This window comes from Cornus florida, unplaced genomic scaffold (assembly GCF_030987335.1).
Source record: "Cornus florida cultivar Cherokee Brave unplaced genomic scaffold, ASM3098733v1 CherokeeBrave_3.0.0_Hap2_Chr01, whole genome shotgun sequence".
Classification (NCBI taxonomy): Eukaryota; Viridiplantae; Streptophyta; class Magnoliopsida; order Cornales; family Cornaceae; genus Cornus; species Cornus florida.
The window spans coordinates 108,304,024-108,322,136 of record NW_026775571.1 but is presented as its reverse complement, the minus strand read 5'-3'; the positions used below and the strand labels follow the sequence as shown (position 1 = coordinate 108,322,136).

The 18,113-nt window shown below is 34.0% G+C and overlaps 2 protein-coding genes and 1 pseudogene across 2 annotated transcripts; all 3 read right to left on the bottom strand.

Moving 5' to 3' along the window:
- Positions 1–396: 396 nt before the first annotated feature.
- Positions 397–1,517, bottom strand: LOC132313097 (cytochrome P450 71A1-like). The gene has a single exon (XM_059811757.1). It carries the CDS (start codon positions 1,462–1,464, stop codon positions 802–804), a length of 663 nt encoding a protein of 220 aa, XP_059667740.1. The 5' UTR covers positions 1,465–1,517; the 3' UTR covers positions 397–801.
- Positions 1,518–1,566: 49 nt separating this feature from the next.
- On the bottom strand, positions 1,567–3,601 carry LOC132313093 (cytochrome P450 71A1-like). Its single transcript, XM_059811743.1, has 2 exons — positions 2,656–3,601; positions 1,567–2,394 (listed from the first exon to the last, which is right to left on the bottom strand). Exons 1-2 carry the CDS (start codon positions 3,541–3,543, stop codon positions 1,771–1,773), a joined length of 1,512 nt encoding a protein of 503 aa, XP_059667726.1. The 5' UTR covers positions 3,544–3,601; the 3' UTR covers positions 1,567–1,770.
- An 11,909-nt stretch (positions 3,602–15,510) lies between these two features.
- On the bottom strand, positions 15,511–17,710 carry LOC132313084 (cytochrome P450 71A1-like; annotated as a pseudogene).
- Between the last annotated feature and the right edge of the window lie 403 nt (positions 17,711–18,113).

Below are 18,113 nucleotides of genomic sequence, written 5' to 3'. Positions count from 1 at the left end.
CAAATAACACATAGATAAGTAGCCAATTAATCAAGTAACACTTAATTCAATTAAACACATAAACAATTAGTCAAATAATCAATTAAACAATTAAAAAAAATATAATAAAAATAAATAAATAAATACCGAGACTATCCTTTTAAAATTAGGGGTATTACAGTAAAAGAATATGTTCATTAGGAACTTGGAGATAATGGCATTAATCTTTTCATTTGGCAGTCTGTTGGGGGATGCCTACCAACCTGGGTTCAGGTCATCAAACTTTGAACTTGAATACCTTTTTTTTTTCCTCCTGTTTGCCTATTCAAAATTAAGTAATTGTAGGAAATTAACAGTCTTGAAATACTAGTGTTGTACAAATTGGATGTAATTTATTAACTGATGAAAAAGTTGGAGCAGTACTTATTTTACTACATTTTTTTTAAAATAAATATTATTGTTTTCATGATATTAACTTTCAGGATCTCTTGCTAGATCCAAACAATTCCTTGAGGGGAGAGGACGAGTGAGTACCAACTAGGAAAAAAAAAAAAAAAAAAAAAGATACTAACTTTTGGGATCATTAAACATGATTGCACATTGCTCTTCTTTACTAAGTCTGAGAGTTGTTTGGTGTGTTTCCATCACTGCATTAAGTTCCTTGGAAATACAGAAGCACAAGGAATTCAAAATTTAACTAGAGAAGTCATAGTAGTACAGACCTTCATTGTGTTTGGGAAAGATAGTGGGAAAAAGAGTAAAGAGTGTTTTTATATGCAGTACATAGACTATTAATTATAGTTCTTGATTACTATGCATCATTCATTCATATATATGCCCATCAATTTTCTTAGCCAAACGACAAAGTGCATTTTTCTTATGCATAGTAATACCAGGTAAAACATCTGTGTCAATGTCTTCCTTCTTCATACCAGTAGGTAGTTCCCACTCAAAAGAGTAGAGAAGATTAGCAAGTGCAAGCTCCACAGTCACAACTTTGAGATACATCCCGGGGCAACCTCTTCGACCTGCCCCAAATGGAATCAATTCGAAATCTTGCCCTTTATAGTCAACGGCACTACCCATGAATCTCTCAGGCAAGAATTCTTCTGGGTTTTCCCAAGATTCGGGATCTCTTCCAATGGCCCATGCGTTCACGTAGACTAAAGTCTTGGGTCGAATCTCATACCCATTTATGTTGCATTTTTTGGTTGTTTCGTGTGGAAGCATCAACGGAGCTGGGGGGTGCAATCTCAGTGTTTCCTTCACCACTGCCTTGAGATAAGGAAGTTTATGAAGATCATCTTCTTTAACCATACCTTTCTCACCACTTGCATTTCTAATTTCTTCTTGTGCTCTCTTCATAGCTCTAAGATGTTTCATTAGCTCCGTCATTGCCCAAACCAAGGTGCCAGCACTTGTGTCTATTCCAGCCATAAATATATTCTGAAAGCAAAAAACAAAAAATTCAAATGGTAAAACCATGGTTCAAAGGTGTGCAACAACTCTATCTTTGGAGTTCACAGTATTGAATTTTGAAGAGAATAACAATAGTGAAAATTCAAGTCAAACAAAATTCCTCTTACATAACTTATCCAAACACAATATTTCATAATTTTTCACAACTACTTAAATTCAACCATGTGAATACTATTTCAGAATGTTTCAATCTCTCATTCTGTAACATAAGATATATATAACTAAACTAACTGCACTACGAATCTGGATCCTCTGTGGTACAGGACGCGTACTGCAACACGTGTGCACCTATTGTTAATTTGCATATATCATTTATTGATATACATGCCCATGATATTTCTTAGCCAGAAGGCAAAGTGCATTTTTCTTATGCATAGTGATTCCAGGTAAAACATCCATGTCGATGTCTTCCTTCTTCATACCAGGAGGTAGTTCCCAATCAAAAGAATTGAGCAGATTAGCAAGTGCAAGCTCCACAGTCAGAGCTCCGAGATAAATCCCGGGGCAACCTCTTCGACCCGCCCCAAATGGAATGAATTCGAAATCTTGTCCCTTGTAGTCAATACAACTATCCATGAATCTCTCAGGCAAGAATTCTTCTGGATGTTCCCAAGATTCAGGATCTCTTCCAACGGCCCACGCATTCACGTAGACACAAGTTTTGGGTGGAATCTCATACCCATTTATGTTGCATTTTTTCGTTGTTTCGTGTGGAAGCAGCAATGGAGATGGAGGGTGCAATCTCAGTGTCTCCTTCACCACTGCCTTGAGATAAGGAAGTTTATGAAGATCATCTTCTTTAACCATACCTCTCTCTACACTTGCATGTCTAATTTCTTCTTGCACTCTCTTCATAGTTCTAGGATGTTTCATTAGCCCTGTCATCGCCCAAACCAAAGTGGCAGCACTAGTGTCTGTTCCAGCCATAAATATGTTCTGAAAACAAAAATAAAATAAAAATAGTATGAGAAATACGTTAAAAAAGTTGTAACCTAGTGTTGCTTCTATACTTTCCAAAGTGGAAAGTCGAGGATTCAGTCATAAAAAAAACAGTTTTTTAAAACTCTAGAAAGTATAAAGACTATTTTCTATAGCAAAGACTTTTGGGGTTTTTGAGTTGTTAACCACTAATTTGATAAAACTTAAATTAGGTTTTGGGAGTGTGTAAACCAAGGAAAAAAAAAAAAAAAAAATTACCATGAGCACTGCTTTAATATGATCTAAAGTGAGATCAATTGTAAACGAGTGAACCTTCTGCAGCTGAAGTAAGACATCAAGAATATCCTCCTGCTCGGACTTACTGCTCTCTTCTTGCATGCGCTCATCGATGATTTCTTGGTAGAACAAATCCATTTCCTTGAAAATTTTATCGGCCCTGCTTGACATGCCATTGAGTTTATCTACCCAACCAAGAAAAGGAAAATAATCCGAGAGGAAGAAGCTTCCTAGCATGGCCTGAGCTTCATGAAGGAGGCCATGAAACTTACTCCTTTCGCAACCTTCATCGTCATACCTCTTACCAAAAGCAATTCTACAAATCATGGCACTAGTGAGAGACATTAGCATCTCACTTAAGTTGATGAGTTTAGAAGCAGAAGCAAAGTTGGAGATCTTTTTGATCATTCGCGAAACCTCATCTTCTCTAATGTAACGGAAGGACTCAACCCTCTTGGGGTTCAAGAGATGAAGGACACAAATCTTCCTCATTTCTCTCCAATACTCACTGTAAGGTGTAAAAGCCACATCTAAGCCATTGTAAGATAGCTTTCTCTGGCCAAGTAAAGATGGCCTACTAGCAAATTCGAGATCATGGGTTTTCAGGACCTCTTTAGCCATCTTTGCTGAAGAAACCACAAGGGTTGGAACGAAACCGAGTTGGAGGGTCATGAGAGGGCCATATTTTTTGGAGAGTTGCCATAGGTAGTGATGTGGAGCTGAGTTAGCAAGCTCGTGTAGGTTACCGATGATTGGAAGTCCCGGAGGACCCGGGGGAAGATGATTTGCTCCGTACTTGTTTCTGTATTTTTGATGAAGAAAGCAGAGCAGACTGAGTGTTGGAAGAAAAAGAAGCAATATTGTCATCATGGTCTGGGGAGATAAAATGAGTTGGTATTGTGTGATCAGGCTGAGATGTGATTCTCTCTCACAGATATAGAACTTTAAACAAGGATCACAAAATTCACAAGTTTCACAAAATCTGAAATAAAGACAAAAAGTCTATTTTAAATTATTAATAATTATAGTTTTAGTGAAAGCCCCAATTGTACGAAGGCCCCTAATTATTTTTTTTATTATTATTTTTTTAATATGTTTTGGTAAAGTATACTGCACCTCGTGAGATTTGTCAAAAAAATACTTAGATGAAAGTTACCTATTTTTTAAACAAAATGATACCCCTTAAAGATTGAAAAGTGAACAAAAACACTCCTTGAAGCCAACTGGCATAAAAAATTAACCAAATTGTCCACTATTTAGTTGACCTTTTTAATTTTACAAGTTAATAAATTGAACAAATTTATCTTTATAAAACAGATGAAATATATATATATATATATATATATATATATATATATATATGTAGATACATCCATGAAACAAATTAATAAAACCAACATTTGACACCAAAAGTTACATAATCTATCATTACATAACCAACAAGTCAACCAACCATCCAACAACCAAGTATCAACCAACTAATAAAAAATAACCAACTGTTATGTCTGTGTCATATGTGACATTACGAAAATACTTGTCCCAACAAGTGTCTCAAAAACAGAAAACCAAATATATATCCCTGAAACAGATTAATAAAACCAACATTTGACACTAAAATTTACATAATCTATTATTACATAACCAACATTCCAAGTGTCAACCAACCATCCAACAACCAAGTGTCAACCAACTAACAAAAAATAACCCAACTGTTATGTCTGTGTCATATGTGGCATTACAAAAATACTTGTCCCAACAAATGTCCCAAAAACAAAAAACCAAATAACCCAACAGTGTTATCTATGTCATATGTGGCATTACAAAAATACTTGTCCCATCAAGTGTTCCAAAAACAGAAAAACATGTTACCTTAATCCCAAATAGCCAATCAATTGCTGATGGTCCCTGGATTGGGTGGACGGTGTAGCTGCTGCTATACTTAACACTGCATAATTTCTCACTTGCAAAAAAGAATATTTGTAAATATAATCACATTAGTGTCCTGATTTCCAATTGATTAATATTAGGTTCTCTGGAATTAAATGTCTGATACATAAATTTATTGGGTCAACAACTAGGCACTAATAAATATAAGCAAGCAAAGCATGGCTGTTAGACCTGTGGCGCTAAATTTTGAGGGACAATAGTGTCATTTTGACATGTAATGATATTTTATAATAAATTTGAATTTTATATTAAGGGATAATTTTGTCTTTTTATATAATTTAAAGCCTTGTTTGGATGAAATTTTTTCAAGGGGATGTCATTATTTAAAAAACAGATAATTTTTACTTGAATATCTTTTTGTCAAATCTGAACGGTATTAGTGTACTTTACCCTTAATGTTTTTTTTTTTACTTCAAATTTTTAGTAAAAAGATTTTGATTATTTTGTATTTGATTTTATTTTATATTCCGCTTTGATTTACTTAGATGTAAGGGGATGCATTGGGTCAATTGATTGAGACCTATCACATTTAATTAGTAAAACATGTCCATGGTATGGACTTATTCAATTAAGTAGATTAAAATGCTTAGATATTTTGTTTTGTTCTGTCAGATGTCAAGTAACACAAAAAAGATTATTGTATTTATCTTCTTCTTTTTTTAATTCATTTTAAAATGCTGCCGGGAATAACAGCCCACTCACAAGGAGAAGGAGCTGACGAAAACAGCCCAACTTAGAGCGTATATAACAAACACTGTTAAAAATTAACATCCAAACTCAAAGCATTGTGTACTCCTACCATTTCTCTGTCTGCTATCTTGCCGAGTCAAATATTACAAAGTGGATTGAACTAAAGAAATAGTAATATTACATATAAATCGAACTGTGAATTAGTGTACAATAATATTAATTTATTTTATTTTCTTATTTTTATTTTATTTTTTCTAAACTTGGGCTATAGCCTAAGTTAGCCCTTCACTAACTCCACTCCAGATTACCACTAATCAGCTCCAATTTGACTAGCCATAACAGAATCCTTCCAGGAAATTGTTTGAGATATTAAATATCGTGGCTATTGCTTCAAATGATATTGCTTCAAATGAGTGGCAGCTTGGCTCCCAAAGGCTCTCGCATTCCCTCAAGTAAACTGCTGCTGCAAATAAGTTCATGAACTAGAAACTAATTAATTTGGATTCTTTGAAAAACTTGCAGTTTTTTTTTTTTTTTTTTTTTTTTTTTTTTTTTTTTTGGGTAAATAAATAATAAAACCTATTAAGTTAGAGGCCTAAAATAGTAATTTATTTCACTAACCAATTGTAAGACGGAGTATTTCAAACAAAATACTGTGTCAAAATAATCTTAGTCGTGAGATGCAACAGAGGCCACGTAAGTCCCACTTTGGCCCCCAACAACATGTGTTAGGCCCAACATTTCAAATGCCGGAGCCATGTGGCATCATTGGAACCACAAACAACTTGGAAGTGTTCCAATCGAAACAAGAGTGGAGCTGAAATTCTCAATTTATTCAACTCAAAATACATCAAAATACATTCAAAATTTCAAAAAAAAAATACTCTCTATTGTACAAAGTCAATTTTCTCAAATATAAAAAAATTCTCTAAATAAATAAATTAAATCCTGCCAGGCTGACTCTTCAGCCTAAACTCGAATCTAATAATTTCCGGCCATCCTCGGTACTTAAAACTGGAGGGTGGTGCGACTGAAAGTCCCAATAGAAAAAACCATAACAAAAATTTCATAAAAATTTAACAAAAACAGTTTCATAAAATAAACATATTTAGGTGAATATAAACAAAATACATATATATTTAATTAAAAACATTTAATAAAAATATTGAAGCAAAACCACTCCAGCAGAATTCTACACTTAAAAAAAAAATTTCCTCACTTAATTAACTCTCAACCCACTGTCTCTGTTCTCAAGCTCCCTCTCTAATTTTTTCTCTCGGCTCACTCTGCCCCCAAACTCTTATCCCTATTCTCTAGTTAACTCAATGTGCATACACGCGCTAAATTGATAATGCCTCCACCGACCTACCACTGCTCACCCATCACTTCTCCATCAGACAAAACCAAAAACTTCACTCCAAATGACACCTAATGATCCCACCACATTATTACCTTATCACTTCCTACTCCTTCTTTTAATCCTTATCTTCAGATACAAATCATACCATATCATCCAAAAAGCTTTTTGGCCACAAAGTCTTCAGTGGGTCCCGCAATTCAACATTTCCCATTTTCAACACTTCGACTGGAAGCTATCCTTTTTCATAAAAATACAAACAAATAATATATATATATGACACAAATGTAACAAAAAAATCAACCCATCAATTATCACAAGTGGGAAGGTAAGCTACCCACGAATTCCATTTCCTTCTCTTTTTCTTCCCATTATATATATATATATATAATCAAAAACCATATCAAAGACCCATAAAATACCATTCAAGTGGGACCAAAATCAACCATCTCAATTTTCTCTCAATTTCGCCTCCAACTGCCTTCATAAATACAATACATATATAAACAAAATTAAATTAAATTTCAAAACTCATTAATTTTAATAAATAATTAATTAATTCAAATAATCTAAAAATTATAAATTAATTATATTAAAATTTTAAAAAAATTCAGGTCGTCACAGGCATTGAAAAAACACTTGTGAAATGAATTCAAGAGTTACATGACAATAAAAGTAATCGTTTACAATTTGAAAAAATGTCATGGAGTTCCAATCAAGAGTGAATAACTTTTTTTGTTTGTTATCTAAAATGAGACATCAAAGATCCCCATTTCAACAATAGAAATGATATTTTTCTTTTTTTTATTCTAAATGTAGACAAAAATACAGTTCAAATCAGTCATCACTACAAGTCTTTAAATAATTTTAAAAATGATACATGGCCAAGCATTACTGGTCAAAATAACTTCTATAATTTGAAATAAATGTAAGTTGCTCTTCATTACGGCTCATGATTACTTGGTTAGGATGTGTTAGGCCTAATATTTCAACTGAAATACTGGCCTAAATTGCATACCCCTATTTTAGTTGCGTTACGTTAGGTGTTAAAGTGATTGATTTGAGGATAAATGAATGTAAAAGAAAAAAAAAGAATATTGGATCCAAATTATCCAAAGTCCGAATCCAAAGGATGGTTATTGGGCTGGGTCGAATATAGGCCCATTCGTTGACTTCGATGTGAGAGATACAGAGACACCTCGATTGTGGTGCGTCTCTGTTGGGCTATTGCATCCCTCTCTTCCTTATTGTTTGTTTCGCCCAATTCACAAGCTGCGCTTTTCAGTATCACCACTCTGTAATTGCAATTAACTCACAGCAACAACAAGAACCACAACAGCTATATTCGTATCAAATATTGCACGAGTCCACCAATTTCGGACCCATTCTCTACTCTTCTCGGGCTTCACCCCCAAAACCCATCTCCAAATTCCACCCATTTTCACTCTACAGTTCTGGGTCTCCCCCTTTCTTCCATGCCATGGTTTCTCAGTCATCAGGTCTCTCTCCGCCTTACCCTTGAAACATATATGTTCTTCAAATTCTAAGTAATATTACTTATCAATAAAAAAAATTCTAAGTAATATCAATGATGATTTTTTTTCTCTTTTATTTAAGTCTCTGTTTGGTTAACAAAATGCAAAGGTGGGCAGCTGATGGAGAGGAGTCTATCTTTTCATATCACCCAAAACAGGCAAGCTATTTTTCCTACTTTTATGCCTGAATGTGTTCTACTTTTAAATGATTTCCTTAAGTTATTATTTGATGTTTTTAGGATTTTGCTATGTGGAGGTGTTTTCAAGTTGTGTGTGGATGGGAATGTATAATTTCAATTTCACTTCTGCTTTCAAAGTTCTTAAAATTGGAGGGCTATTCTATTCAGGAGTTGAGAACTCCGGTTGCAGGTTTTTGCAGACAACAGGGAAAAGTATAATGGGGTCAACCAAAAAGGCGAAGTCAATTCCTCCAGGCAAATCATAGAGGAGAGCCTGAGGTTAGAACCACTAGTTGACGAGGTATTAAATTTATTTTTTCATGCAGAAATTTCACTTTATCTATGCTACAATTTAATTAAATTTTCCTTATTTTATAATGATATTATAGTAGAGTTGTTTGCATGACCTCTTTTCCTGCTTGTGGGGTGTGCTCTTGGTGGTTTGTCGAAAATGCTGAAATTGAATTACTACTGGTGAATTCGTGGTTGTACCTGCAAGTAGGAAGAGAATTTTATGATATCAAAGGGAAATCAATATACTAGAAAGTGTGAAACTCATGCATATATATGTTTTGAACACCGAGGATATTGAATTTTCGGAACAGATTGTTGTGGGTTTTTCTTGAAAGGTGACTCATATATATTGTATTGTGAACAAAATATCATCGTGGTTGGATAGTTTGAATATAAAAGATAATACGTAAATCCTAATAATGGGAGGGCTTTGTAAAAGAAAATGTTCATTAGGAACTTGGAGATAATGGATTTAATCTTTTCATTTGGCAGTCTGTTGGAGGATGCCTACGAACCGGGGGTCAGGTCATCAAACTTTGAACTTGAGTACCTTTTTTTTTTTTCCCCCTCCTGTTTGCCCATTCAAAATTATAATTGAAAGAATTTAACAGTCTTGAAATACTAGTGTTATACAAATTGGATGTAATTTATTAACTGATAAAAAAGTTGGAACAGTATTTATTTTTCTCGACATTTTTTAAAAAATAAAAATTTTTGTTTTCATGATATTAACTTTTCGGATCTCTTGTTAGGTGCAAATAATTCCTTGACAGAACGTGCGAGTACCAATTAGGAATAATAAAAAAAAAAAAAAGATATTAACTGCCCTACACTCTCCCACTTCTTTTTGGCCCTATTATACTAAATGTGCTCACTATTCAACTATCAATTTCAACTTTTTATCACCAAATTATTAGTGTACAAGATATAACCTTTTCTTAAAAAATAAATAAATAAATAAATAAGAAGTAAGAAATTTGGGTTTTAACTTTTAAGTGAAATAAAATTACTAAAAGAAAAGCACCTCCTTCCTTTCCAATGTAATATGAGATGGGGAAATTTCAAACCATTTTCATAATGATTAATGAAAAAGAGAGTAAAGAATGTTTTTATATGCGGTACATAGACTATTAATTCATATATATGCCCATCAATTTTCTTAGCCAAAAGACACAGTGCATTTTTCTTATGCATAGTAATACCAGGTAAAACATCTGTGTCAATGTCTTCCTTCTTCATACCAGTAGGTAGTTCCCACTCAAAAGAGTAGAGAAGATTAGCAAGTGCAAGCTCCACAGTCACAACTCCGACATACATCCCGGGGCAACCTCTTCGACCTGCCCCAAATGGAATCAATTCGGAATCTTGCCCCTTGTAGTCAACGGAACTACCCATGAATCTCTCAGGCGAGAATTCTTCTGGTTTTTCCCAATAGTCAGGATCTCTTCCAATGGCACATGCGTTCACGTAGACAATTCCTTGACGGGTAGGTCTTCATATATCTCAATTTACACCATCACAAGAACCAATTTCCCCCTTTCACGATTCAAGGACAAATGATTCATATAAATAGGACGAGAGAACCGTGAGCAAATCTTCGACACAGCAAGTTTGCTTCTGCAATGGATAGGGGCAAGCGTAACCATACTGGTACCGAAACAAGCAAATCCTTCTCCAAGTTAACATTATTTTTCTCTTCAACACAATAGTTTGCCTTCAAGGGTGTGCACGCGTTGCAATACCTTCTCAAGATCAGATTCTTTCTCAAACCGAACCATGAAAAATCCTTCCTTATAATAAAATAGACAAGTTTGATCTCCTTACACCAGCGTCGTTCAATGAAAGGACTGGACTTAACGGGTAGTAGGGATAAGTTATCTCGGTGTTTCCTTCACCACTGCCTTGAGATAAGGAAGTTTATGAAGATCATCTTCTTTAACCATACCTTTCTCACCACTTGCATTTCTAACTTCTTCTTGTGCTCTCCTCATAGCTCTAGGATGTTTCATTAGCTCTGTCATCGCCCAAACCAAGGTGGCAGCACTTGTGTCTGTTCCAGCCATAAATATATTCTGAAAGCAAAAAATAAAATTTTCAAATGGTAAAACCATGGTTCAAAGGTGTGGAACAACACTATCTTTGGAGTTCACAGTATTGAATTTTGAAGAGAATAACGATAGTGAAAATTAAGGTCAAACAAAATACCCCTTACATAACTTATCCAAACACAATATTTCATAATTTTTCACAACTACTTAAATTCAACTACGTGAATACTATTTCAGAATGTTGCAATCTCTCATTCTGTAACATAAGATATATATAACTAAACTAACTGCACTACGTATCTGGATCCTCTGTGGTACAGGAACCGTACTGCAACATGTGTGCACCTATTCTTAGGCCAGAAGGCAAAGTGCATTTTTCTTATGCATAGTGATACCAGGTAAATATATTCGGAGTTTTTTAATTTTATGTTGCGCTTGTCCAGCACGAGAAGTTGAGAACACAGTTCCAGTTAAGCAGCCACTAATGTGAAAACAATACGGAAAGTTCAACCCGTACCCAAATCTACCCCACCTAGCACTTTGTATTCACTGGGATGACCAACGGCTTCATTTTGTGTTCATTTAAACTTTTTCCAGTCGGCCCTAGAATATCTTCTGCTTCTTCACCTTTGTTGTTATTTGAAGAGGGAATTGCTATGACTCTGGCCAGCTCTGTAGATTTGCAACTTGCCTTTACACAGGAACTGCGATCGAATCATCATATAATAGTTGCTAGACATAATAATCTTAGTGAATGTTGAGAAACGAAAGAGTTTAGTGCTTCCTTTATCAAGCTTCGAAGGGTGTAGGTGAGATAGAGTCAGAGACTCTGCAAATGCCAATGAGATGCAATAGCAAATTCAAGAGTTGGAGCACAAATGCGGCAGAATTTGAGTAAGAGCGAGCTCGGGGCGCATAAGAGTGAAGATTTGTGTCACTTAGATTACTGCTACTCACTTACCTTGAGAATTAGCGGTTTTGCTTGAATTTAAAAATAAAAAATAAATAATTAGATAAATAATTGTCATTTGAGCTAGGTTGAATATAAATATTTAACATATTATATATACTCGTGTGTGAAATCTAGGAGATGGGTCAATGTTCAATTTCAATAATTTAAAAAAGTGATTTTTGTTATTATTATAATTGGTCTAACTTTGTAATGTTGACGTGGGTTCTAAAACTCTCAATCTTTCAAGGTTAAGGATTTGAGGCCGATATAGAAAAAAGAAAAAGAAAAATAACAAAATGTGATTTTTGTTGAATCTTAATAATTGGAAAAAAGTGATTTGTCTGGTTCAGAGGATTTGAGTATTGCTATATTGATGTTAGCAAATAGATCATTGTTTAATCTTAATTGGAAAAAAAATAATTTTTTTTGGATGGAGTATACTGATATTAACTAATTTCTTATAGTGTCAGAAATTAGGTCATTGTTCAATCTCCATAAGTATGCTACAAAATTATATCATTTTTCAATCTTAATAATTAGATAAAATGATTTGTTTGGTTGAGTATGATAACATGAGGTAATAATGTTAGAAGTATGTTTGGTTTGGTATGCTAATTTGACCTAATAATGTTAGAAATAGGTAGTTGTTTAATCTCAATAATTAGAAATACCATTTGTATTTGTTTAGTTGATTGAGTATGTTAACCTGACCTACTGTTAATAACATATTCAATGACATCTCTAAAATTTGGCATTTGTCACACTAGCAATTTTCAACAGTCATTTTAGTATTTTCAAGAGTAATGTCAGTGTTTTGAAATTTCCAAATTTTTGCTATCTCATGTGCCACAATGATATGTTTTCGCTATTTAAAAATAATAATAATGTATAATTTTTAAATAAATAAATAAATATATATATATATATATATATATATATATATTTTAACTTTTCCCAAACGATTATATTTTTAATCTTATATAAGCAGTCATTTATACAATATCCATTATGGGTAATGGGTTGATGTATTTTTATAGGTGAAAAGAAAAGGAAACATTTTAATTTTTAAGGATAAAACTTTAAAAAAAATAAATAAATAAATTAACTTTTTGGGGGCAAATATAGCCGCATAAACAATGGCTTAACGACTATAACATCAGTCATGTGCAGAAAAAATAAACAAAAAACAAAACAAAATTTTTTGAATTTGTACATTTTTTTGCCCAAAAAAGGTCATTCTGCCATTGTTTGTGTTAGCCAAAATAATACCTTAACCGCTCTTAATTACAATATTGTTTAGGGAAAAAAACCAAATAGACCCCAAAAAAACTGATTTTTGGCAAATTTCTGACCCAAACAAGACCTTATTAAGCACAGTACTCTGAGAAATTCGTTTGCGGGCCCGCATGCGCAGGACTGATCTTCACATGGGTCACCGAATTTGGCGACCCATTCTATGACCCAATATTTTGGCCTACTGTTTGGCGACCCCCATTGGACCCTCATGAATCGCTAAAATCATATTGGGCTCACGGAAACATTGGAGTAGGCCTTATAATTGGAATATGAATTTTGTGAAGAAAACAAAAAACAAAAAACCGGAACTAAATAGGACCCACATCACACAGCCCAGTTTGGAAGGGTACCGCTTCTTGAACCCATTATGTGAAGGAAAAGTCTTTCTCAAACTTGTTGGGGCCACCATGTTTTGCAAAATTTGAAAATAATTTTTTTTTAAATAAACAATTTCATGACATTTTTTGGGAAAATTTTTAAGTATAAAGAAAGACAACTATATGGTTAAAAATCTAAAAACATCATGAACAAAATGAATAATTATTGACTATATATATATACAAGCATACAACTAATCAAGGCAAGTTAAGATTTCATTTTAGGGGCACAATGCAATTGATAAAAAACAAGAAAAAATATCATTGCAAAAGAATATGATAACCAATGGTAGTATAATTAAGAAAGATAAATTTTTGACAAATATAGGAATCAAAATATTAATTGGTAATATATCCATTGAATATGGTTGGAAGACTTTGTATTTTGATACCAATGCATGAAATCAGGCCAATTGAGTTCATAAAATTACAACAATACACTAGGGAAAAAAATATAATAATAAATTTAAATAAGAAGAGAAATAAAAAGAATAATAAGAGATAAAAATGTTACATACTACATGCATCAAACAGAAGAATTTTAAGGAATAGGGAAAAAAAAAAGAAAAAAGAGAGAGACATTTGAAGAACAAAATATTGTTTGATTGATGAAGAGAAATTAAACTTTTATTTTTATATAAAGAAAATTAAAGAAAATTGAGAAGTAAAAGACAAAAGAAAGAAAAAACTAAGAGAATTTTAGCAACCTAAAATTTTAAACTGGCATTATACAACTCGATTGGTGGATAACAATTACCATGAATAATTTTTCTCGCTATCTCTTTATGAAAAATACATATAAGGCCATTGACCCCACGTAGGCTAAGGCATGTTGAATAGTCAAAATTGTAATTTTATATTAGTGAAATATAGACAAACTGTCCATTTCAAATTATTAAACAAAAAAAATATTGATAGTCCTTTTTTCTCCGGTGGGCAACTAGGAAGCATAAGCCTAAACTTGGACCACTCTTAGTGCAAACAGTTGTTTTTTGGACGGAGTGCCGAAAAATTTGTTGCTCTTCTTTTCATTCTAATCCTTGTACTCAAATAGAAAATACGTAAAACTTATTTTCTTTAATACCATTATCATTCACAAAATTTTCCCTAGCTTCTTTAATTATTCAAGTTCACAAAAGGAGTGATGATGAAGCTGCAAAAATAACCCCAACTGTAGCATACAAAACCCAAACAAGATATGCACCACAACTGGTAATAACAGAAACTGATCTCTGCAACCACCACAGTCACCACTGAGCTCCAATTTGACAAGCCATGGCAGAATCCAACTTCATTGAGATCTCCAAACCAGCAAGCTGTACAAATATTTTTTACTCATGCTCGGATTATAAGGGTTGGGTCTGTTTAAGCTTCTTCATTGAGATCTTCAGTAATTTGTTTTGCTCTGCCACTGTGAATGGGTTTGGGATGAGAGATTGATCAGTTAGAGGAGAGTGTTCGGGTGTTCCTGGAGCAAACAATATAAAATATATGGGAATAATAAAAATATAGGGCAACAGAAAAATAGAAAAAATATATATATATATATATATATATATATATATTTTTTAAATGTAAAGGAAAACACATTCCAAAAAACTACACAAGGTTAAAAAATCAACAATATCCTCTAAAAATCTATAATCGCTATCTGAAACTCAACCAAAAAAAAAAAAAAAGACGAAAACAATAGAAAACTTAAGAAAATAAGAAGGCCTCTTCTTTCCATAAAAATACCTCATATTTCTCTCAAGTCAAATACACCACCACACACAAAGAGGCCCTCCAAGCAAAGCCAATATGAGCCCCCACAGAACACCTACTCCAAGCCTCAACTAGCCAAGAAGTTCTGAGATCCAAAGGGTGAATTCTGGAGATGGGTTTTGAAGGGAGAGCAGAAAAGAGGATTTTTTGGTAGTACTGTGAAAGGTGTGGATTTGAGAAATTGTTCTGAATTGAAGAGTTAGTGGAGAGGGCTGCGATGAGGAATACGCATGTTGAGAAACGAAAGAGTTCAGTGCTTCCTTAATTCATACTTCTAAGGGTTTAGGTGAGATAGAGAGAGTGCAAGGGTTTAAGGTTTTTTCGCTCATAGAAATAGAAATATGGGGTAATGCGATATGAGGTTACTTCTTTTCTTTTTTTGAAAATAAAAATAAGAATTGTTGAATAATATTTTTTCTTTTTTTGAAAATAAAAATTCAACTGCACATTCTCTCATTCTATGGTACAGAACCCGTACTGCAACATGTGTGCACAATTGTTAATTTGCATATATCATTTATTCATATACATGCCCGTGATATTTCTTAGCCAGAAGGCAAAGTGCATTTTTCTTATGCATAGTAATACCAGGTAAAACATCCATGTCAATGTCTTCCTTCTTCATACCAGGAGGTAGTTCCCAATCGAAAGAGTTGAGCAGATTAGCGAGTGCAAGCTCCACAGTCAGAGCTCCGAGATAAATCCCGGGGCAACCTCTTCGACCCGCCCCAAATGGAATGAATTCGAAATATTGTCCCTTGTAGTCAATACAACTATCCATGAATCTCTCGGGCAAGAATTCTTCTGGATTTTCCCAAGATTCAGGATCTCTTCCAACGGCCCACGCGTTCACGTAGACACAAGTTTTGGGTGGAATCTCATACCCATTTATGTTGCATTTTTTTCTTGTTTCGTGTGGAAGCAGCAATGGAGATGGAGGGTGCAGTCTCAGTGTCTCCTTCACCACTGCCTTTAGAAAAGGTAGTTTATGAAGATCATCTTCTTTAACCATACCTTTCTCTTCACTTGCATTTCTAATTTCTTCTTGTACTCTCTTCATAGCTCTGGGATGTTTCATTAGCCCTGTCATCGCCCAAACCAAAGTGGCAGCACTAGTGTCTGTTCCAGCCACAAATATGTCCTGAAAACAAAAACAAAATAAAAATATATAGTATGAGAAATGCGTTTTTTTTCTTTCAGGCAAACCGCAACATGGCAAGAAACTAAGATCTTCTAGAATGATTTAAGTCAGCTTTAGCACAAAGAAGAATGTCCATTAGAATAGGAGATAAAACGTCTTGACAGATGTGATTTCGCGAGAGTATAGCCATTTTATGAGCAACCTCATTGTCATTTCGTATGAGAAATATGTTAAAAGGTTGTAACCAAGTATAACTTCTATACTTTCCAAAATAGAAAATCCAAGATTCAGCTATAAAAAAATAAATTTTTAAATCTTCAAAAAATAGAACATAAAGATTATTTTCTATAGCAAAGACTTTTGGGGTTTTTGAGTTGTTGACCACTATTTTGATAAAACTTAAATTAGGTTGTGGGAGTGTGTAAACCAAGAAAAGTAAAGAAAAAAAAAACAGAAAAAAAAAATTACCACGAGCACTGCTTTAATATGATCTAAAGTGAGATCAATTGTAAACGAGTGACCCTTCTGCAGCTGAAGTAAGACATCAAGAATATCCTCTTGCTCGGACTTGCTGCTCTCTAATTCTTGCAAGCGCTCATCGATGATTTCTTGGTAGAACAAATCCATTTCCCTGAAAATTTTATCGGCCCTGCTTGACATGCCATTGAGTTTATCTACCCAACCAAGAAAAGGAAAATAATCTGAGACGAAGAAGCTTGCTAGCACGGCCTGAGCTTCTTGAAGGAGGCCATGAAACTTACTCCTTTCGCAATCTTCATCGTCGTACCTCTTACCAAAAGCAATTCTACAAATCACGGCACTGGTGAGAGAAAGTAGCATCTCGCTTAAGTTGGTGAGTTTAGAAGCAGAAGCAAACTTGGAGATCTTTTTAATCATTCGCGAAACCTCATCCTCCCTAATGTAGCAAAAGGAGTCAACCCTCTTGGGGTTGAAGAGATGAAGGACACAAATCTTTCTCATTTCTCACCAGTACTCACTGTAAGGTGCACAGGCCACATCTGAGCAATTGTAAGATAGCTTTCTCTGGCCAAGTAAAGATGGCCTACTAGCAAATTCGAGGTCATGGGTTTTCAGGACCTCTTTAGCCATCTTTGCTGAAGAAACCACAAGGGTTGGAACGAAACCGAGTTGGAGGGTCATGAGAGGGCCATATTTTTTGGAGAGTTGCCATAGGTAGTGATGTGGAGCTGAATTAGCAAGCTCGTGTAGGTTACCGATGATTGGAAATCCCGGAGGACCCGGGGGAAGATGATTTGCTCCATACTTGTTTCTGTATTTTTGATGAAGAAAGAAGAGCAGACTGAGAGTGGGAAGAAAAAGAAGCAATATTGTCATCATGGTCTGGGGAGATAAAATGAGTTTGTATTGTGTGATCAGGGTGAGATGTGAGTCTCTCTCACATGTATAGAACTTTTTTCATGTTTCACAAAATTTTCAAGTTTCACAAAATTCTGAAATAAAGACAGAAAGTCTGTTTTAAATTATTAATAATTATAGTTTTAGTGAAATTTAGACCGGCGGCTGGTCGCTTAAGTTGACTAACGCCCCAATTGTACGAAGGCCCCTAAATTTTCTTTTTAATGTTTTTTTTTTTTTTCTTTCAAATTTTTAGCAAAAAGATTCTGATTATTTTGTATTTTATTTTATTTTATATTCGGCTTTGATTTACTTAGATGCAAGGGGATGCGTTGGGTCAATTGATTGAGACCTATCACATTTAATTAGTAAAACATATTCATGATATGGACTAAATTCAATTATGTTTTGTTTTGTCTGATGTCATGTAACACAAAAAAGTAAAAAATAAAAAATTATTGTATTTATCTTCTTCTTTTTTTA

What these genes read in the sequence shown, in the direction of transcription:
- LOC132313097 (XM_059811757.1), bottom strand. Translation starts at nt 1,464, where the DNA reads ATGGTTTTACCATTTGAATTTTTTGTTTTTTGCTTTCAGAATATATTT.
- LOC132313093 (XM_059811743.1), bottom strand. Translation starts at nt 3,543, where the DNA reads ATGATGACAATATTGCTTCTTTTTCTTCCAACACTCAGTCTGCTCTGC. An exon ending in ATATTAAAGCAGTGCTCATG is followed by an intron (nt 2,395 to 2,655) that starts GTAATTTTTTTT and finishes TTTTGTTTTCAG; the next exon opens with AACATATTTATGGCTGGAAC.